The sequence below is a fragment of the Ornithodoros turicata genome, chromosome 1 (assembly GCF_037126465.1).
Source record: "Ornithodoros turicata isolate Travis chromosome 1, ASM3712646v1, whole genome shotgun sequence".
Lineage (NCBI taxonomy): Eukaryota > Metazoa > Arthropoda > Arachnida > Ixodida > Argasidae > Ornithodoros > Ornithodoros turicata.
The window spans coordinates 212,906,029-212,928,240 of NC_088201.1; the positions used below are offsets into that span (position 1 = coordinate 212,906,029).

At 46.8% G+C, this 22,212-nt stretch overlaps 1 protein-coding gene across 1 annotated transcript in view; it reads left to right on the forward strand.

Moving 5' to 3' along the window:
- The window catches only part of LOC135379037 (atlastin-3-like), a 149,977-nt gene that overhangs the window by 34,867 nt on the left and 92,898 nt on the right, over positions 1 to 22,212 (forward strand). Inside the window, exon 5 of the mRNA XM_064612282.1 lies at positions 14,466 to 14,769. Coding sequence (XP_064468352.1) covers positions 14,466 to 14,769 — 304 coding nt within the window. The remainder of the gene's footprint in view (positions 1 to 14,465; positions 14,770 to 22,212) is intronic.

A 22,212-nucleotide genomic window follows, 5' to 3' on the forward strand; every position in this document is an offset into this window, starting at 1 on the left:
TGGTTGGTGGATTTGAAAGACTCGATTACATGTTTTGGACAATGGGATTTGGATCAGACCAATCAGGCCTTTGGCGGACTCCGGAGGCGCCTCTTTGAAAAAGAAGCAAACGAACATGGTTGGTGGATTTGAAAGACTAGATTACATGTTTTGGACAATGGGATTTGGATCAGGCCAATCAGGCCTTCGGCGGACTCCGGAGGCGCCTCTTTGAAAAAGCAGCAAACAAACGTTGTTGGTGTAGTTGAGAGACTCGATTTGCCGTCTATGACAATGGGATTTGATCAGACCAATCAGGCCTTCGGCGGATTTCAGAGGGGCCTCTTTCAAAAATAAGCAAACGAACGTGTTTGGTGGATTTGAAAGACTCGATTCCATGTTTTGGAGAATGGGATTTGGATCAGACCAGTCAGGCCTTCGGCGGATTGCAGAGGGGCCTCTTTCAAAAATAAGCAAACGAATGTGTTTGGTGGATTTGAAAGACTCGATTACATGTTTTGGACAATGGGATTTGGATGAGACCAATCAGGCCTTCGGCGGGCTCCGGAGGCGCCTCTTTCAGAGAGAAACAAACGAATGTGGTTGGTGGATTTGAAAGACTCGATCACCCGATTTGGGCAATGGGATTTGGATCAGGCCAATCAGGCCTTCGGCGGATTCCGGATGCGCCTCTTTCCAAAAGAAGCAAACGAACTTGGTTGGTGGACTTGAAAGACTGGATTAGCCGTTTTGGGCAATCGGATTTGGCTCAGGCCAACCAGGCCTATGGCGGACTCCGGATGCGCCTCTTTCCAAAAGAAGCAAACGAACTTGGTTGGTGGACTTGAAAGACTCGATTAGCCGTTTTGGGCAATCGGATTTGGCTCAGGCCAACCAGGCCTTCGGCGTACTCCGGATGCGCCTCTTTCCAAAAGAAGCAAACGAACTTGGTTGGTGGACTTGAAAGACTGGATTAGCCGTTTTGGGCAATCGGATTTGGCTCAGGCCAACCAGGCCTTCGGCGGACTCCGGATGCGCCTCTTTCCAAAAGAAGCAAACGAACGTGGTTGGTGGACTTGAAAGACTCGATTAGCCGTTTTGGGCAATCGGATTTGGGTCAGGCCAACCAGGCCTTTGGCGGACTCCGGATGCGCCTCTTTCCAAAAGAAGCAAACGAACTTGGTTGGTGGACTTGAAAGACTCGATTAGCCATTTTGGGCAATCGGATTTGGAGCAGGCCAATCAGGCCTTCGGAAGACTCCGTAGGCGCCTCTTTGATAAAGCAGCAAACGAACGTGGTTGGTGGATTTGAATGGCTCGATTACCCGTTTTGGGCAATGGGATTTGGATCCGGCCAATCAGGCCTTCGGCGGATTCCGGATGCGCCTCTTCCCAAAAGAAGCAAACGAACTTGGTTGGTGGACTTGAAAAACTGGATTAGCCGTTATGGGCAATCGGATTTGGCTCAGGCCAACCAGGCCTTCGGCGGTCTGCGGATGCGCCGCTTTCCAAAAGAAGCAAACGAACGTGGTTGGTGGATTTGGAAGACTCGATTAGCCGTTTTAGGCAGTGGGATTTGGAGCAGGCAATCAGGTCTTCGGGAAACTCCGTAGGTCGCTCTTAAAAAAAAAAACGAACTTGGTTGATGGATTTGAAAGACTCGATTTGCCTTTTTGGGCAATGGGATTTGGGTCAAGCCATTCAGGTGTTCGGCGGACTCCGGAAGCGCCTCTTTCAAAAAGAATGAAATGAACATAGTTGGTGGATTTTAAACACTTGATTACCCGATTTGGGCAATGGAATTGTGATCAGGCCAATGAGGCCTTTGGCGGACTCCGGAAGCACCTCTCTCAAAAAGAATCAAACGAACATAGTTGGTGGATTTGAAAGACTCGATTACCCGATTTGGCCAAGGGGATTTGGATCAGGCCAATCAGGCCTTTGGCGGACTCCGGAAGCGCCTCTTTCAAAACGAATCAAACGAACATAGTTGGTGGATTTGAAAGACTCGATTACCCGATTTGGGCAATGGGATTTGGATCAGACTAAATCAGGCCTTCGGTGGAGTCCTGAGGCACCTCTTTCAAAAAGAAACAAACGAATGTGGTTGGTGGATTTGAAAGACTCGATTACCCGTTTTGGGCAATGGAATTTGGATCAGGCCAATCAGGCCTTCGGCGAACTCCGGAGGCGCCTCTTTCAAAAAGAAGCAAACGAACGTGGTTGGTTGAGTTGCAAGACTCGATTACCCGTTTTGGACAATGGGATTTGGATCAGACTAAATCAGGCCTTCGGCGGACTCCGGAGGCGCCACTTTCAAAAACAAACAAACGAACGTTGTTGGTTGAGTTGCAAGACTCGATTACCCGTTTTGAACAATGGGATTTGGATCAGACTAAATCAGGCCTTCGGCGGAGTCCTGAGGCACCTCTTTCAAAAAGAAACAAATGAATGTGGTTGGTCGATTTGAAAGACTCGATTACCCGTTTTGGGCAATGAAATTTGGATCAGGCCAATCAGGCCTTTGGCGGAGTCCTGGGGCATCTCTTTCAAAAAGAAACAAACGAATGTGGTTGGTGGATTTGCAAAACTCGATTAGCCGTTTTGGGCAATGGGATTTGAATCAGGCCAATCAGGCCTTAGGCGGAGTCCTGAGGCACCTCTTTCAAAAAGAAACAAACGAATGTGGTTGGTGGATTTGAAAGACTCGATTACCCGTTTTGAACAATGGGATTTGGATCAGACTAAATCAGGCCTTCGGCGGAGTCCTGAGGCACCTCTTTCAAAAAGAAACAAACGAATGTGGTTGGTGGATTTGAAAGACTCGATTAGCCGTTTTGGGCAATGGGATTTGGATCAGGCCAATCAGGTCTTTGGCGGAGTCCTGAGGCACCTCTTTCAAAAAGAAACAAACGAATGTGGTTGGTGGATTTGTAAACTCGATTAGCCGTTTTGGGCAATGGGATTTGGATCAGGCCAATCAGGATTTTGGCGGAGTCCGGAGGCACCTCTTTCAAAAAGAAATAAACGAACGTGGTTGGTTGAGTTGCAAGACTGGATTACCCGATTTGGACAATGGGACTTGGATCAGACTAAATCAGGCCTTCGGCGGACTCCGGAGGCGCCTCTTTCAAAAAGAAGCAAACGAACGTGGTTGGTTGAGTTGCAAGACTCGATTACCCATTTTGAACAATGGGATTTGGATCAGACTAAATCAGGCCTTCGGCGGACTCCGCAGGTGCCACTTTCAAAAACAAACAAACGAACGTTGTTGGTTGAGTTGCAAGACTCGATTACCCGTTTCGGGCAATGGAATTTGGATCAGGCCAATCAGGCCTTTGGCGGAGTCCTGGGGCACCTCTTTCAAAAAGAAACAAAGGAATGTGGTTGGTGGATTTGAAAAAACTCGAGTAGCCGTTTTGGGCAATGGGATTTGGATCAGGCCAATGAGGCCCTTGGCGGAGTCCGAAGGCACCTTTTCAAAAACAAACAAACGGACGTTGTTGGTTGAGTTGCAAGACTCGATTACCCGTTTTGAACAATGGGATTTGGATCAGACTAAATCAGGCCTTCGGCGGAGTCCTGAGGCACCTCTTTCAAAAAGAAACAAACGAATGTGGTTGGTGGATTTGAAGGACTCGATTAGCCGTTTTGAGCAATGGGATTTGGATCAGGCCAATCAGGTCTTTGGCGGAGTCCTGAGGCACCTCTTTCAAAAAGAAACAAACGAATGTGGTTGGTGGATTTGAAAGACTCGATTACCCGATTTGGACAATGGGATTTGGATCAGACTAACTCAGGCCTTCGGCGGACTCCGGAGGCGCCTCTTTCAAAAAGAAGCAAACGAACGTGGTTGGTTGAGTTGCAAGACTCGATTACCCGTTTTGGACAATGGGATTTGGATCAGACTAAATCAGGCCTTCGGTGGACCCCGCAGTCGCCACTTTCAAAAACAAACAAACGAACGTTGTTGGTTGAGTTGCAAGACTCGATTACCCGTTTTGGGCAATGGAATTTGGATCAGGCCAATCAGGCCTTTGGCGGAGTCCTGGGGCACCTCTTTCAAAAAGAAACAAAGGAATGTGGTTGGTGGATTTGAAAAAACTCGAGTAGCCGTTTTGGGCAATGGGATTTGGATCAGGCCAATGAGGCCGTTGGCGGAGTCCGGAGGCACCTTTTCAAAAACACACAAACGGACGTTGTTGGTTGAGTTGCAAGACTCGATTACCCGTTTTGAACAATGGGATTTGGATCAGACTAAATCAGGCCTTCGGCGGACTCCGGAGGCGCCACTTTCAAAAACAAACAAACGAACGTTGTTGGTTGAGTTGCAAGGCTTGATTATCCGTTTTGAACAATGGGATTTGGATCAGACTAAATCACGCCTTCGGCGGAGTCCTGAGGCACCTCTTTCAAAAAGAAACAAACGAATGTGGTTGGTCGATTTGAAAGACTCGATTACCCGTTTTGGGATATGAAATTTGGATCAGGCCAATCAGGCCTTTGGCGGAGTCCTGGGGCACCTCTTTCAAAAAGAAACAAACGAATGTGGTTGGTGGATTTGCAAAACTCGATTAGCCGTTTTGGGCAATGGGATTTGAATCAGGCCAATCAGGCCTTAGGCGGAGTCCTGAGGCACCTCTTTCAAAAAGAAACAAACGAATGTGGTTGGTGAATTTGAAAGACTCGATTATCCGTTTTGAACAATGGGATTTGGATCAGACTAAATCAGACCTTCGGCGGAGTCCTGAGGCACCTCTTTCAAAAAGAAACAAACGAATGTGGTTGGTGGAATTGAAAGACTCGATTAGCCGTTTTGGGCAATGGGATTTGGATCCGGCCAATCAGGTCTTTGGCGGAGTCCTGAGGCACCTCTCTCAAAAAGAAACAAACGAATGTGGTTGGTGGATTTGAAAGACTCGATTACCCGTTTTGGGCAATGGGATCTGGATCAGGCCAATCAGGCCTTTGGCGGAGTCCGGAGGCACCTCTTTCAAAAAGAAACAAACGAATGTGGTTGGTGGATTTGAAAAACGTGATTAGCCGTTTTGGCCAATGGGATTTGAGTCAGGCCAATCATGCCTTTGGCGGAGTCGTGAGGCACCTCTTTCAAAAAGAAACAAACAAATGTGGTTGGTGGATTTGAAAAACTCGATTAGCCGTTTTGGGCAATGGGATTTGGATCAGGCCAATCAGGCCTTTGGCGGAGCCCTGAGGCACCTCTTTCAAAAAGAAACAAACGAATGTGGTTGGTGGATTTGTAAACTCGATTACCCGTTTTGGGCAATTTGATTTGGATCAGGCCAATCAGGCCTTTGGCGGAGTCCGGAGGCACCTCTTTCAAAAAGAAACAAACGAATGTGGTTGGTGGATTTGAAAAACGTGATTAGCCGTTTTCGGCAATGGGATTTGAATCAGGCCAATCATGCCTTTGGCGGAGTCCTGAGGCACCTCTTTCAAAAAGAAACAAACAAATGTGGTTGGTGGATTTGAAAAACTCGATTAGCCGTTTTGGGCAATGGGATTTGGATCAGGCAAATCAGGCCTTTGGCGGAGTCCTGAGGCACCTCTTTCAAAAAGAAACTAACGAATGTGGTTGGTGGATTTGAAAGACTCGATTACCCGTTTTGGGCAATAGAATTTGGATCAGGCCAATCAGGCCTTTAGCGGAGTCCTGAGGCACCTCTTTCAAAAAGAAACAAAGGAATGTGGTTGGTGGATTTGAAAAACTCGATTAGCCGTTTTGGGCAATGGGATTTGGATCAGGCCAATCAGGCCTTTGGCAGAGTCATGAAGCACCTCTTTCAAAAAGAAACAAACGAATGTGGTTGGTGGATTTGAAAGACTCGATTACCTGTTTTGGGCAATGGGATTTGGATCAGGCCAATCAGGCATTTGGCGGAGTCCGGAGGCACCTCTTTCAAAAAGAAACAAACGAATGTGGTTGGTGGATTTGAAAAACGTGATTAGCCGTTTTGGGCAATGGGATTTGAATCAGGCCAATCATGCCTTTGGCGGAGTCCTGAGGCACCTCTTTCAAAAACAAACAAACAAATGTGGTTGGTGGATTTGAAAAACTCGATTAGCCGTTTTGGGCAATGGGATTTGGATCAGGCAAATCAGGCCTTTGGCGGAGTCCTGAGTCACCTCTTTCAAAAAGAAACAAACCAATGTGGTTGGTGGATTTGAAAAACTCGATTACCCGTTTTGGGCAATGGGATTTGGATCAGGCCAATCAGGCCCTTGGCGGAGTCCGGAGGCACCTCTTTCAAAAAGAAACAAACGAATGTGGTTGGTGGATTTGAAAGACTCGATTACCCGTTTTGGGCAATGGGATTCGCATCAGGCCAATCAGGCCTTTGGCGGAGTCCTGAAGAACCTCTTTCAAAAAGAAACAAACGAATGTGGTTGGTGGATTTCAAAGGCTCGATTACTCGTTTTGGGCAATGGGATTTGGATCAGGCCAATCAGGCCTTTGGCGGAGTCCGGAGGCACCTCTTTCAAAAAGAAACAAACGAATGTGGTTGGTGGATTTGAAAAACGTGATTAGCCATTTTGGCCAATGGGATTTGAATCAGGCCAATCATGCCTTTGGCGGAGTCCTGTGGCACCTCTTTCAAAAAGAAACAAACAAATGTGGTTGGTGGATTTAAAAAACTCGATTAGCCGTTTTGGGCAATGAGATTTGGATCAGGCCAATCAGGCCTTTGGCGGAGTCCTGAGGCACCTCTTTCAAAAAGAAACAAATGAATGTGGTTGGTGGATTTGTAAACTCGATGACCCGTTTTGGGCAATGGGATTTCGATCAGGCCAATCAGGCCTTAGGCGGAGTCCTGAGGCACCTCTTTCAAAAAGAAACAAACGAATGTGGTTGGTGGATTTGAAAGACTCGATTACCCGTTTTGAACAATGGGATTTGGATCAGACTAAATCAGGCCTTCGGCGGAGTCCTGAGGCACCTCTTTCAAAAAGAAACAAACGAATGTGGTTGGTGGATTTGAAAGACTCGATTAGCCGTTTTGGGCAATGGGATTTGGATCAGGCCAATCAGGCCTTTGGCGGAGTCCTGAGGCACCTCTTTCAAAAAGAAACAAATGAATGTGGTTGGTGGATTTGTAAACTCGATGACCCGTTTTGGGCAATGGGATTTCGATCAGGCCAATCAGGCCTTAGGCGGAGTCCTGAGGCACCTCTTTCAAAAAGAAACAAACGAATGTGGTTGGTGGATTTGAAAGACTCGATTAGCCGTTTTGGGCAATGGGATTTGGATCAGGCCAATCAGGCCTTTGGCGGAGTCCTGAGGCACCTCTTTCAAAAAGAAACAAATGATTGTGGTTGGTGGATTTGTAAACTCGATGACCCGTTTTGGGCAATGGGATTTCGATCAGGCCAATCAGGCCTTAGGCGGAGTCCTGAGGCACCTCTTTCAAAAAGAAACAAACGAATGTGGTTGGTGGATTTGAAAGACTCGATTACCCATTTTGAACAATGGGATTTGGATCAGACTAAATCAGGCCTTCGGCGGAGTCCTGAGGCACCTCTTTCAAAAAGAAACAAACGAATGTGGTTGGTGGATTTGAAAGACTCGATTAGCCGGTTTGGGCAATGGGATTTGGATCAGGCCAATCAGGTCTTTGGCGGAGTCCTGAGGCACCTGTTTCAAAAAGAAACAAACGAATGTGGTTGGTGGATTTGTAAACTCGATTACCCGTTTTGGGCAATGGGATTTGGATCAGGCCAATCATGCCTTTGGCGGAGTCCGGAAGCACCTCTTTCAAAAAGAAGCAAACGAACGTGGTTGGTTGGGTTGCAAGACTCGATTACCCGTTTTGGACAATGGGATTTGGATCGGACTAAATCAGGCCTTCGGCGGACTCCGCAGGCGCCACTTTCAAAAACAAACAAACGAATGTTGTTGGTTGAGTTGCAAGACTCGATTACCCGTTTTGGGCAATGGAATTGGGATCAGGCCAATCAGGCCTTTGGCGGAGCCCTGGGGCACCTCTTTCAAAAAGAAACAAAGGAATGTGGTTGGTGGATTTGAAAAAACTCGAGTAGCCGTTTTGGGCAATGGGATTTGGATCAGGCCAATGAGGCCCTTGGCGGAGTCCGGAGGCACCTTTTCAAAAACAAACAAACGGACGTTGTTGGTTGAGTTGCAAAACTCGATTACCCGTTTTGAACAATGGGATTTGGATCAGACTAAATCAGGCCTTCGGCGGAGTCCTGAGGCACCTCTTTCAAAAAGAAACAAACGAATGTGGTTGGTGGATTTGAAAGACTCGATTACCCGTTTTGGGCAATGGAATTTGGATCAGGCCAATCAGGCCTTCGGCGAACTCCGGAGGCGCCTCTTTCAAAAAGAAGCAAACGAACGTGGTTGGTTGAGTTGCAAGACTCGATTACCCGTTTTGGACAATGGGATTTGGATCAGACTAAATCAGGCCTTCGGCGGACTCCGGAGGCGCCACTTTCAAAAACAAACAAACGAACGTTGTTGGTTGAGTTGCAAGACTCGATTACCCGTTTTGAACAATGGGATTTGGATCAGACTAAATCAGGCCTTCGGCGGAGTCCTGAGGCACCTCTTTCAAAAAGAAACAAACGAATGTGGTTGGTCGATTTGAAAGACTCGATTACCCGTTTTGGGCAATGAAATTTGGATCAGGCCAATCAGGTCTTTGGCAGAGTCCTGAGGCACCTCTTTCAAAAAGAAACAAACGAATGTGGTTGGTGGATTTGAAAGACTCGATTACCCGTTTTGGGCAATGGGATCTGCATCAGGCCAATCAGGCCTTTGGCAGAGTCCTGAGGCACCTCTTTCAAAAAGAAACAAACAAATGTGGTTGGTGGATTTGAAAAACTCGATTAGCCGTTTTGGGCAATGGGATTTGGATCAGGCCAATCAGGCCTTTGGCGGAGTCCTGAGGCACCTCTTTCAAAAAGAAACAAACGAATGTGGTTGGTGGATTTGTAAACTCGATTACCCGTTTTGGGCAATTTGATTTGGATCAGGCCAATCAGGCCTTTGGCGGAGTCCGGAGGCACCTCTTTCAAAAAGAAACAAACGAATGTGGTTGGTGGATTTGAAAAACGTGATTAGCCGTTTTGGGCAATGGGATTTGAATCAGGCCAATCATGCCTTTGGCGGAGTCCTGAGGCACCTCTTTCAAAAAGAAACAAACAAATGTGGTTGGTGGATTTGAAAAACTCGATTAGCCGTTTTGGGCAATGGGATTTGGATCAGGCAAATCTGCCTTTGGCGGAGTCCTGAGGCACCTCTTTCAAAACGAAACAAACGAATGTGGTTGGTGGATTTGAAAGGCTCGATTACCTGTTTTGGGCAATGGGATTTGGATCAGGCCAATCAGGCCTTTGGCAGAGTCATGAAGCACCTCTTTCAAAAAGAAACAAACGAATGTGGTTGGTGGATTTGAAAGACTCGATTACCTGTTTTGGGCAATGGGATTTGGATCAGGCCAATCAGGCCTTTGGCGGAGTCCTGAGGCACCTCTTTCAAAAAGAAACAAACAAATGTGGGTGGTGGATTTGAAAAACTCGATTAGCCGTTTTGGGCAATGGGATTTGGATCAGGTAATCAGGCCTTTGGCGGAGTCCTGAGTCACCTCTTTCAAAAAGAAAAAAACCAATGTGGTTGGTGGATTTGAAAAACTCGATTACCCGTTTTGGGCAATGGGATTTGGATCAGGCCAATCAGGCCCTTGGCGGAGTCCGGAGGCACCTCTTTCAAAAAGAAACAAACGAATGTGGTTGGTGGATTTGAAAGACTCGATTACCCGTTTTGGGCAATGGGATTTGGATCAGGCCAATCAGGCCTTTGGCGGAGTCCTGAGGCACCTCTTTCAAAAAGAAACAAACGAATGTGGTTGGTGGATTTGAAAGACTCGATTACCCGTTTTGGGCAATGGGATTTGGATCAGGCCAATCAGGCTCTTGGCGGAGTCCTGAGGCACCTCTTTCAAAAAGAAACAAACGAATGTGGTTGGTGGATTTGAAAGACTCGATTACCCGTTTTGGGCAATGGGATTTGGATCAGGCCAATCAGGCCTTTGGCGGAGTCCTGAGGCACCTCTTTCAAAAAGAAACAAACGAATGTGGTTGGTGGATTTCAAAGACCCGATTACCCGTTTTGGGCAATGGGATTTGGATCAGGCCAATCAGGCTCTTGGCGGAGTCCTGAGGCACCTCTTTCAAAAAGAAACAAACGAATGTGGTTGGTGGATTTGAAAGACTCGATTACCGTTTTGGGCAATGGGATTTGGATCAGGCCAATCAGCCCTTCGCCGGACTTCGGAGGCTAGTCATTTCAACTGGGTCATTCCATGCCAAATCACCCAAAGGTAGCGCTCGACACTCCCCCAGTTTTGGTTACCAAAATTATCATGCACTCCTTACTGCAAATAAAGACATTTTCCCGAGTTTTACGGCACTGTGTTGAACCGCTGTCGATTTAGGCGGTGTCAAAGTTCGTCAGGATCGCGAAAATCATGTTGCGAAAAAAGGGACGTATCCAACAGGGTTTTGCGTCTAGGTGGATGTTAGTGACATAGAATGAAAAAGCGTTGCCATAACATTATGCTAATATCAAGTTCTTCCCTTGTGTTCCATTTTCGGCCCGCGAAACAGAGCTGCGTTTTGGCGGTATTCCTTACAACTTTGTGCCTTGCTAACGGGACTTGTCACACGGGCTGCAAGAGCCAAAAAAATTCAGCGTGTTCTGGACCTTTCACACTTCAAAATCACACGTTTTAAAGGCGGGGCCCATAATACTTTTTGCTACATTTAATCCCAAATGTCGTACTTTTTTCAAATTTGGCCGTTTTCAACGCCATTTTTGAAAATGAAGCTGTCGGCCGACAGAAATGCAAATAGATAGATACTACAGATCAATATCTATGCAAAAGCATATAAAAAAATTGAGCAGGCCCTTTTTGGTGAGGGCGAGAAAATATTTTTTTATATCGCGTCCCGTCTACACGTAGTTACGCTGAGGGGCGCACGGGTGGGTCGTGACGCTTGGTTCGGCGTATGTTTTTTCGGGTGGTGAAGTTTTTTGATCGGTTATGGAGGGCAAGAACATGCATTATTTGCATCTCATCTATGCGGGCTGGTACCACGTACTAGCCCGAGATGTTCATGTGGTACTTGCTAATCTATCCACACTGAAGAGCTGGCTGCTGAAGCTCAACCCAGCAGGCTGGAATGATTATTTACAATTCAGACAGTTTATATATTTGATTTTCGCGATTGTAACAGTTTGCAGCAAGAACAAAAAATACGCATATAAATGAACGCACAAATGTTTCATTGTTATTTCATATTTTCTCTTAAAAGCAAAACTATAGTTAAAAAGCAAAGAGGACTATTGGTAAGGTATCTCATGAAAAATGGCCACTACAACTTCCTTTGTACGACAAACATATAGGTCTTGAACGCTGCTCCGAATGAAGTCTCTCCGCGTCTCATGGAGCTTCATGCCACCAACTCCCGTGGCATAGTGGTTAAGATGATCGCTTTCCACGCCGAGACTGGGAGGTGACGCAGCGTCGAATCTTGTCATCGGCAGTGCTGTCCGAGTTTTTCCCTGGGTTTTCCGAAGACTTTTCAGACGAATGTCGACACAGTTCCCCCTGAAGTCGGCCCAGGACGCATACTAACCCCCTGCCCCCCACTCCGTCCTGCTGTACCATCACCGTCTGTTCACGTCTGACGCTGCTCATAGCCACAGTTGATTCGCGGCGCTAAGAAGGAATAAAATTTCATAGCGCAGTCCTTCAATTTGCACGCGCGTATTTGCATTAGTCGTGAGCATTCGTCACATTATTCACTGGCACGTAGTGCGAGTCACTTAGTTTAGTGAGATATACATGAAGTGTAACCTTTAGAAAACCAAATCGAAAACAAACAGCGACTGGGGGGTTCGTCAAGAGTACCTAAGGAATTGTGGGGACCCAGAAGTGCCTCCTGAAGTTCCTATTTCGGCCATTATTCAGCACCAACGACTTCAGCAAGAAACATGGAGCAATAACAAACTTTTTGGTAACCCGGCATGCATCACATGTGAGGAAGACGACCATAATCAGCTGAGCCGCGGATGAGCCCTCTCTTAAGCCGATTTGAAGTTACTGAGAGTCCGAAGTTTGGGGTGATTTCAAGTTAATGAATTAAATGTTGCATGGATGTGCGAGCGCTACCGGCCACTATGCTTTACGTTTTGGACGCTACAATACAGCAAAACCCATCCGCTTATAATGTTAACTGCGTTGCTATTAATCATAGGAAACGAACATTTGAAGTGATAGCACGATTTGCTCATAATATTCCTTGTGAGTGTGAAAGCATCACTGTCGGTTTTCCTGAACACCACTTCAAAACGCCGCGAATGAAATACTCTGAGAAACACCTACTAACAAACATACTGATGCACTGATAACAATCAAAACTACGCAGTTTAATAACAAAAGGGCTGGGAAAAAGGGGCATGCTCATATCCGGCCGCAAACGCGAGACTTGTGAAATCTGGGCGCCGTCTCGTGCTGCCCTCGCGTAACCATGTGGGACATAAAAAATATTTTCTCGCCCTTATCAAAAAGTACCTTCTCAATTTTTTTTAGCGTTAGCATGGATATTGATCTGTCATCTCCATCTATTTAGATTTTTCTCCACCGACCGCTTCATTTTCAAAAAATGGCCTTGAAAACAGCAAACTTTGCCAAGGGTACGACATTTCGGATTAAATGTAGGAAAAAAGTATTATGTGCTCGGCCTTCAAAACGTACGAATTTGAAGTATGGAAGATCCGGAACACGCTGAATTTTTTTTTGCTTTTCCAGCTCGTGCGAAAAGTGCCCTTAGCAAGGCGCAATGTTGTAATAAATACCGCCAAAAAGCAGCCCTGCTTCGCTGGCCGAAAATGGAATACGAGGGAAGGACGTGATATTGGCGGAATGTTAGGGACACGCTCTTTCGTTCTATGTCACTAAAGTCCACCTAGACGCAAAACCCTGCTCACTAGGTAACTTCTTTTGTATAATGATTTTCGCGATTCTGACGAACTTTGACACTAACCTAAATCGACAGCGGTTCAATATATTGCCATAAAACTAGGGAAAATAGCTTTATTTGCAGTAAGGAGTGCACGACAATTTTTGGAATCAAAACTGAGGGGGGTCGAGCACGACCTTTGGGTGATTTGGCCTGGAATGACCTACCTGCTTTATCCAGTGAAATACGACGACTCTTCAATAGAAGTCGTTCACGTAGTACTGGAACCCATGTGCATTCCAGCAGCTGGTCTTTTATAGCTTGATAACCTGATAGCTTATAGCTATAGGTTGATAGCTTATAGCGTGATAGCTTGATGATACAGCCTGAAATATTCTGTAGTTGCACTTCGACGCGAGACACCTCAGTTCACCTATAAAAATGTTTGTCTAGTTTCTAGTTTCATCCGTTCGCTGTTGTCTCGCGCGGAATTGATGTCGTAGGACAATGCAGTGTTGGATACACTGTTGAATCTCTTGTCAAGGATGCTTGAGGTGTGGTCCAACGAATCAGGTGCCTTGTCACCGGTCTCAGTCTGAACGGACATCGCACCCAAAGCTTGCAAGGTGTGTTGTCCCTCCGTGCCTAGACAATGGAGTAACAGTGTCCATCCCGGTGTAAACGTTGCAACAGCTGTGAGGTAGTTCAAGAAGACTCTTCGCCATAGTGCCGAGGGAGTCTCTGGCTCACCAGGTAATGGAAGAACACCGCAGAAGATGGAGAATGAAGACGCTCATTCCATTGGCTGTTCGTGCTTGACGCTTCTCGCCAATTTGTTATGTCGTGGTTGCCGGAACAATCGTGCCACCGATGGTAACATAGCTTGAGCTTGAGGGAACGAGTGGACGTTCGAAAAAGTAGGCAGGGCGACCCTCGTTCTCTCTAATTCTTCGTGAGTCCACTCGTTCCCGCAAAGTGCAAGCTATGCTACCATCGAAGGCATGATTGTGCCGGTTGAACCTTCACCAGCCCCCTTGCCTGCCCACCCTTATGTCAATCATACCTCCCGAGGTGATAGATGATACACAACAACTTTATTCTACGAATTCCTTTTCTTTTAAAGGACGCGTCGACGTAAGCCACATTGCGGCTATCACAGTAGCCATCTAAAATCATGCTGTACCCGATAAGACCCAGAGTGCCCGATAAAGGAATATCCCATCCCATCCTCGTCGCCCATTTGTTATGTCGCGCTTGCCGGAACAGTCATACCTGCTCAAGTGATACATGGTACACAACAATTTTATTCGCAATGATGGTACTGAAAACATGACAAGCCAACCGTCCTGTTTCTTTGAAGCGGGTGGCGTCACGTAGCCAAGTTGTGATTTAGTAACTTGATTTTACTCGGGGAAAATAATTTAAAAAGTTAGTAGTTGTAGATAGACTTTCTAGGTGTACACTACTCTTTCTCTTTGCAGTTCTTTGTCAGCTGCGCCCGCGTGCTCAAGGGAGAGCAAGACTGTAAGGATGCCCCGAAGGTGTTTGCTTTAGATACCTTGCTCTTTCTGGTTCGTGACTGGGAGAACGCTCACGAGATCCCGTATGGCTTGGATAACGAAGGAGAGTTCCACAGCGAATGGCTGACGGCTACCCAGTCCACACCGTCGACCCTTAAGAGTACCCAAATGGGTATTAGAGAATGCGTGAAAAGCATCGTCAGTTTTGTAATGCCGCACCCGGGAAACCAAATCAAACAGCCAAACTACGACGGAAGATCATTCGGTAAGTGAGGAATTCTGATGTACGTTTCCAGTGCATGCAATGTCAACTTTTAGCTTATTTCTCAACACTAAACGTATATTTTGTACAAGACATGCGGAAGGAGGATATAGCGCGATCTAAACTCAAGAGCGATGATGCTAACAACTCTCTCCGGTACCCTTTTGTAGTCAACATGTTTGGAGCTGGCCACACTGCTAGCTTCAACTCGCTCGCGGGTGGAACGTGAGTGAAACTAGTTTTCTGGATATTAGAACAGTGAAACGGACGACATCTTTCCATTGCTCCCGTTCTCTGGATTACTAGGCGACTACCAACGTTGAATCGTTCTCATTCGACGTGCTCGAGATTCCTAGTGCATCTCCTGAAACCTATAATTCGTTCAGTGTTGCTGAACGCACTAATATTCAAGATGACGAGTGGAACAGGAGAAAGTGTGGACAGTGTTTTAATATTTTCCTAACTTAATTTATTGAAGAAAAAATATTTGCTCGAGAAACTTATAAAGAGGTAGGATGCACGGTCTCAGTACAACTAATCGGGCACTACACCAGTGCCGAATTCAGACCCGGAGTTCGGGGGGCCAGCCTCTTTGTCGAAGGGCGTATTCGGAGAGGGGAAAGAGGGAAACCCAATGAATAAACTGACGGACTGAAAGTGGAGGGCGTTCGCCGTCCCCGCCCTCCAACGTATCAGCCACTGTACTGCAGGTTATAAGCAGATGTTTCATTTCTTTTCATTTCATTTACTTACCTGAGGAGCCTCAGAGGAGGCAGTATGCATTTGCTGCCATTACTACAGCGTTAACGTGAGCAACAAGTATTTGTTGAGGAACGTGTTCTTGAACGTGACATTCTCTCAGCCTACCCAAAATCTTTCTGCTGCTTTCGTAAACACTCACTCTTCTGAACAATAAATAGCGTTCATTTAAAAATATTGCAGCAAACGGTACATAATATCAATATTTGCCTCTCCGACACTTGACGGAGTGCACAGCGTTTGTTTACGTCGAAACTACACCGCTTAGCTTTTCTAATTTAATTTTATCGAAGGTAATTTCAACATTTGCTTACACTTGGTTAAAAATCTGTAAGCTGCTGTCAAGAGAACATTGAGGATTCTCATTCCCTGTCCAGATAGATAACAAAATGGGAATCAATCAAACAGTGAAAACTATTCTACCTTAAAAACCGTGAACAAGCAGTGTTTCGCAAGGCAGCCTTAGCTGAGTTCTTGCTTCTTTGCTCTTCTTCTTTTCTTTTTTTTCTTTTTTTCGTGCTAGCACCGCAAAGCAACCGTGGCTATGAGCGGCGTACAGATGTGCACAGATGGAGAGGGGACAGCGGGGAGGAGAGGGGGGATAAATATGCGTCCTGGGCCGACTTCAAGGGGAACTGCGCCGACATTCGTCTCGAAAGTCTTGGGAAAACCCAATGAAAACGTCAGACAGCACAGCCGGTGACAGGATTCGAACCCACCACCTCCCAGCCTTCAGCGTATGAGCGTAACAAACATGAGCAACAAATGAGCGTAACATCTTAACCCGCTCAGTCACGCCGCTGTTTTTCGGTTTTCTTTTCTTTTCTTGCTTCATTTCTCTCACTGTAATGACATACTCTCTTGGACGGAACACCCATCCTATGCAGCTCCAAGAACGGCATCAATGTCTATGTTATACAGGGTGTCCCAGCTAAATGTGACTATATCTTTTAAGAATACATCTATCACTTTTTCCGAGATAAAATCATTGGCAATATAGCGTATGCTGAAGGGCACTCCCTTAGGAGGGCATTAGCAGACTCCTAAGGCAATGCCTTAATAAACTTTCAATATTTTTGTTCAATTCATTTGTTTTTTGTCTTGTTTCTGCAAGTTAAAGCTGATCTTCGACGCATGAGGCAGCGCTGTGCTACTTCCCCCTTTCACGTTGGGGATGAAGGAAATACGCGTCTTCGAAGATGCGCAATGAACAAAATTAAGAAAAAAAACGTGTTCCTCCACGAATTTTTTGTGGACGATCTATCGAACGGATTTTTGCTCTGACTACGGCTTTGGTGTCTGGCGACCGAAGGGATCAGATGTTCTCATGAAGGCTGATTTCATTCAGGTTCAGGCAGGGTCGTAACCTTTGGGTTTCTTATTGTTATGTGTACTTTTTCTGTGATGGACCTATCTTTCCCGAGGGTATTGACCTTGGTTCGACATTTCTCAAGCCAAGTGGATCCTTATAGATATAAATTTCGAAAGGTGGCAAGATGGAAACGATGCGCACTGTTACCGTGTGTTCACACGAGCGCCTTTTCTGACTGCGCAGCGACTGAAGGAGGAGAAGGAGGTATCAGCATAATCACGCAATCATCCAACCATTCGGTCGCGGGCGGGGCTTATCGTACAGCAGAATCTATGAAGCGCGCAAGTTTTTATCTCATTTTTGGCGAGATATGAAAGAGCCTTGTGCAACATCACTGCGCTCGGCAGCTCCGTCCGTCAGAAAGAGCCACACGGATAGTTTGTTCGCGCGACACAGAATCTGACGACTGACGCGCAGAGCCAGGGAGGACGAAACGAAAAAGAAAAAAAAAAGCCACCCTCTGTTGCCAATGTGACAAGCTCTTTTGTTCTTTGTCTAATACACCTGGTAGATCAGCACCTGGTTTTATGGAACCTTGCCGATGATGAGCAATACCGGAATGTAGCAAGGAAACATGCCATGTGGGAAAAGATCGCTTATGAAATAGAAAAGAGACACCCGGATGTCGAAGCAACGGTAGCCATGTACACCAATGCACTTTTTGGGTCCCCATATTCACGGCGCAGTCGTTGTATCACTTGAGAACGTCTTAATAATTAACAACGAGGTGGCTGTATGCTCGCGTTCCAAACCAGGTGGTGATCGGCTCAGTTTCGGTTTCACTATTTTTACGTGTTTCCCATCCATCGCAGCAACACAGTTTGGGAACTGCCACAGCGCTTCAAAGTAACGTGTTTTATCCCTGGATAAGCTAGTACTAAAAATGCAACATATTGACGTACTTACGTTATAGCGGCTCGCTTTGCAATGGCATTATTTCGTAATTATTCACTGCGGGAGCTTCTTATACAACGCGAAATGCAAAAAGTGCGATTTTGTAAATTTCGTGTTGTTCCCTAACTTCATATGTATGGATGGGACGGTAACCCCCCCCCCCCCCCCGCCTTCTACACACACATGCAAAAAAAAAATATCGAAAGATCCTAAGGTAGAAAACGAAGACACACAGATTTCATATCACTCTCTCCTAGGCTCTTTCCCGCTCAGTCTTATTTACGAATGCTTTATGCATTTAGAGGCATGTTTAAGCACATGTAATTCGAGCGAACCTGTTACTGATGGAAGGGAGTTGCCTCAGGACAGAAGCCGCCGATATTTCGAACAGAGACTGTTCTTCTTCTGGGCACCGTCCTCATCATTGGCATGGTATTTAAAGGGTTAGGTGTGACGTGTTTAAAGGTTCATGCGAATTGTGGGTCAACAGCCCGGAGGGAAGAAAGGTTCCGTACGGGCTTCTACGGCCGGAGTGAATGGCTGCTTTGTTATAGATGGGTTATGGAAAGACGATCACTGGCTAGTATACCGTCACGCATATTCGTCTCTATACTCTCCTTATGCGGTTTGCTATGCGGAGCAGAATGTATTCAAAAGTGGGAACATCCATTCTCAAAACTTTCCGATAGACATATGGGTCTTCGTGTCGTAGCTCCTGCACAAGGCTACTTTGCAGACTGTGCTCTTTCCTCAACACCCATTCTTTCGTCCATACTTTCCTTAACCGCTTATTTGCATGGCAACATTCACTGTCGTCAATGAGAACAGTAAGAGCCACCATTTTTCGCCGTATTTCGTCCATTGAGTACCAAGCGCCGTGCACATAAAATTAATGCTGCAACCTTCAACCGCAGCGCGAACGTTATCCCCGGCCGCTAAGCTGACAGCACATTGGAACACTATCTGTGTAGGCATTCCAGGAGGGCGTAGCCCAAGCGTCTTATCAATTACCCTCTCGCTCCTTCAGTCGCTGCGCCGTCAGAAAACACGCTCGTGTGAATATACGGTTAGTCGCATTTTCCTCTGACTTTTAAGTGCAGTATCTCGGCGCTCGTAATTCGTAACCAAGTAATATTTTTCTCGTGGTCCACGTCCCCGACGGCTGTAACTCTGCTGGAGATTTCCGCGTTCTCGCGTTCGACAGAGTTTCTGTGGAGGCTTCAAACGCGTCCCGACAGCCCCATTGTACCCTATCTTTCTTTTTCTGTTTTCTTGCCTCGCTTCAGGTGTACCGCAGAGGACGTGTTGCGTGCCCCTTTTCGTTTACTATGTAGACGAAGAATTTGGCTGATCGCATCACACTAACCTCTTTCGACCGCAAGTTATGTATGCTGACAACGTGCTTGACTGACCCACCGACCCCATCGCAAGCATTTTTTCCATGGCCACTTGTCGAGAATGCCCAGCGGAGCTGCATAGAGTTAGTGCCCATCTCATGTAACCTATTCTTGAAATGTGCAGCTGCTCCATCCGATATATACACCACAGGAGCGAAAAGAGGCAAAACCTCATCAAGACTATCAATGATGTGCTTCAAGGCAAGAAGAGCGTGCGCCGCGTCGTGAGGCATATCGTCGCTCACAGTTACCAAGCTCATGGTAGACGAACTGCGTTTTCACCACACAAGTGAACAGTGACAACTGATTCCGCCGCCAGTAGTGGAACTGGACTTCATTCAGCCAGCGTCCAGTTGTCAGCGGAGTCAAAGTGCAGCACAACGTGCCTTGGCTCCGAGAAATATTTTTCATTCCAGATGGCGTTTCTCTGAATGGAGTGAATGAGCTTGTGGCAGTGACATGGTACTTTATTCGGGAGCGCTGCAGGGAAGGGTTCCGCTTAGTGATGGGCAATCCAGTTCACTTTGGTGAACTCGTTCATACAGTTCAGTTTGGTTCACTGAACCGTTCAAAAGATTCGTTCTTTCGTTCATTTTTCCGTGACGTCATAACATCATGTGACCGATCTCAACGGCGAACCGGCATCTACTTATGTGCAGGGTTGTAGGTTGTAGACAGTAACTGAGTAAGAGTTCTGTTTTGTGGGCGAGTGTGTTCCATGATGTGTTCGTACAACACATTACCGCGTTAAATCTGACAGTCACCTGCCGGCCATATTGGTCATATGTTGCGATAAGCGAATGCATGTTTATGGGACCGTCTTTCGCTGTCATGAAGAAAATAAACAATTCATTCTGCCGCACTGTAATTCTCTCGTAGTTTACATTTTCTTCAGTCCACTTTCCGCTTGCTTCCGCCTCTCGGCAGGGCTTTCTTTGGTCACGCAAATTCACTTTCATAGTTACTTTTTGGTACCCTTCATAGTAGGTCCATTCTTTTCGCCTGCACCCCGGCACTGAACTAGTTCAAGCAGTGCAACCCTCTCACATTCTTTTCGCCATGGACCTCTCATGTATTTAAGAACTGGTGATGGACCTATGCAGCACTTTTCTTTCGAAAATAATGAACTTAGTCTACGGGAAACAGCGAGACTCACTGCGACCTGTTAGTAAGAATCGAAAGCCACCCACGATCGAGCTTACTTCCCGCTCGAGGTAGTGTTTCCGCCGTTCCCGGCGGTCGAATGAATCAACACTCAACTATTCCGGTGCGGGCGCCATCTGTCGGCATTCCTCTGAAGCTTGAATATGACAGGCCACGAGTTCGATTGGCCACACTGAGAGCTTACCGGTTTGTGATTGGCCAAGCCCCACGATCTGGGATGAATCGGAGAGCACTGAAGGCGAGTCGCAAAGCCGGGGATCGAAGAACGATAGAGAACTCAACTGAATCGAAGGAATAGGAGAACGAGGAGAGAACCGTTCACTCGCGAGCTGAATCGAAGAGCAACGGAATCGTTTGCTCTCAAACGGCGCACTGGTTCTTCGGTTCTCCGCGACTCGCTGCGTTCTCGGCGTTCTCCGCGACTCGCTGCGTTGTGGCGTTGTTCTTGCTGGTCTCCTTTGGAATCTTAGCGTTGGTTCACTACGGCGCGTCGCTGCGTTCTTCGCGACTCGCTGCGTTGTTCTTGCTGGTCTCCTTTGGAATCTTAGCGTTGGTTCACTACGGCGCGTCGATATCGAGCTTTGTGGCGGACGTCGTATGGGTGGTGATCTGCACTCGATAAATCCAAATTATTTGTCAGGTATACCGGAAAAGGGCCTTTCTGGCTAGTATGTGAGATGGCGGACATGTTTTTCATGTACGTATTTAGTAATGATCAGTACTTATAGAAATCTTAAACCAGTCCCCTGGTGCCTGCCTACTTCGAATTTGCGCCTCAGTGGCTACGGTAGAGGCTCCGCATAAAAAACTAGTAATGATAAGGGTCACATGACCCACTGGCGTCAATGATTCGCGAACGAATCTTTCGAACGAGTCCCTAATGTTCACTGATTTGAACGAACACATCAGGGGTCGGATTCACAAACGCGATCGTAAGTTACGCTAAGATGCGCTAAGACGTCGTAGCCTGCGGCGCGCGACGACGGCGTCGTAAGCCCGATTCACAAAGCTGTCGTTGTGGAGAGGGTACCCCCTTTGATGAGGAAAAGGAAGTTTCTCGCTTCCTATCACGTGCACCTCCGAGAGAAACAGCCAAAGGGTGCGAGACTGTGTTTTCGCTATGGTAACGATGACGAAAATTTGTAATCGCACCAATAAGTGTCGTCCTGTTAGAAGAAGACGAAGTTGTTCGTCCCCAAATGTTTTGTTACTGCACGTGCTCTCGGTCTTTCGGTAGCCATAATGGATGCCATGCAATCACAGGCGAAACGCGTTCGATGACACAGCAAATATATTCCCAGTATGTTCGCTCGGGGAGGGGGTGGGTGAGGGTGTTTTGTAAGCAGTGTGTGGCACCCAGTTTTGCAGCTTTTATGGCTTCTTTTGCCTTTCTTGCGGACAATTTGGAGGGGTGTTGGGGGTGTCTTAGCGGGGTGTAGGGGATGTTGAAAAATCCCTGCGATCCGATTTTACGGAGCACGAAGTTGAAGCATTTGTTAAAGGTTACCAAGCAAAAAAAGTGCCTCAATGTCACTTCGGGGATGGTCTGGAATGTTCTGTGGCAAACTACAATGCGTGGGCCCGTATTACGGAACCTTTGTTTGCCGTCTCCGCATCCATGCACCGCTGCCAAATAACGCCGCCATCTTTCTTCGTAAGACTGCTCGGGAGCTCTCGCAGGATTCCGCCGTAAGCTGCGAAGATTTTGCGACGCGCGCCCTTCGTGAATCTACACTTCGTCGTAACTTTCCCGTACGACGGAGATACGACAGATTCCGTCGCACGAGGTCTTTGTGAATCCGACCCCTGATATTCGGGCCACGCGCGCTGAGCTTCGCCTGGCTAACTACTGCGCATGCG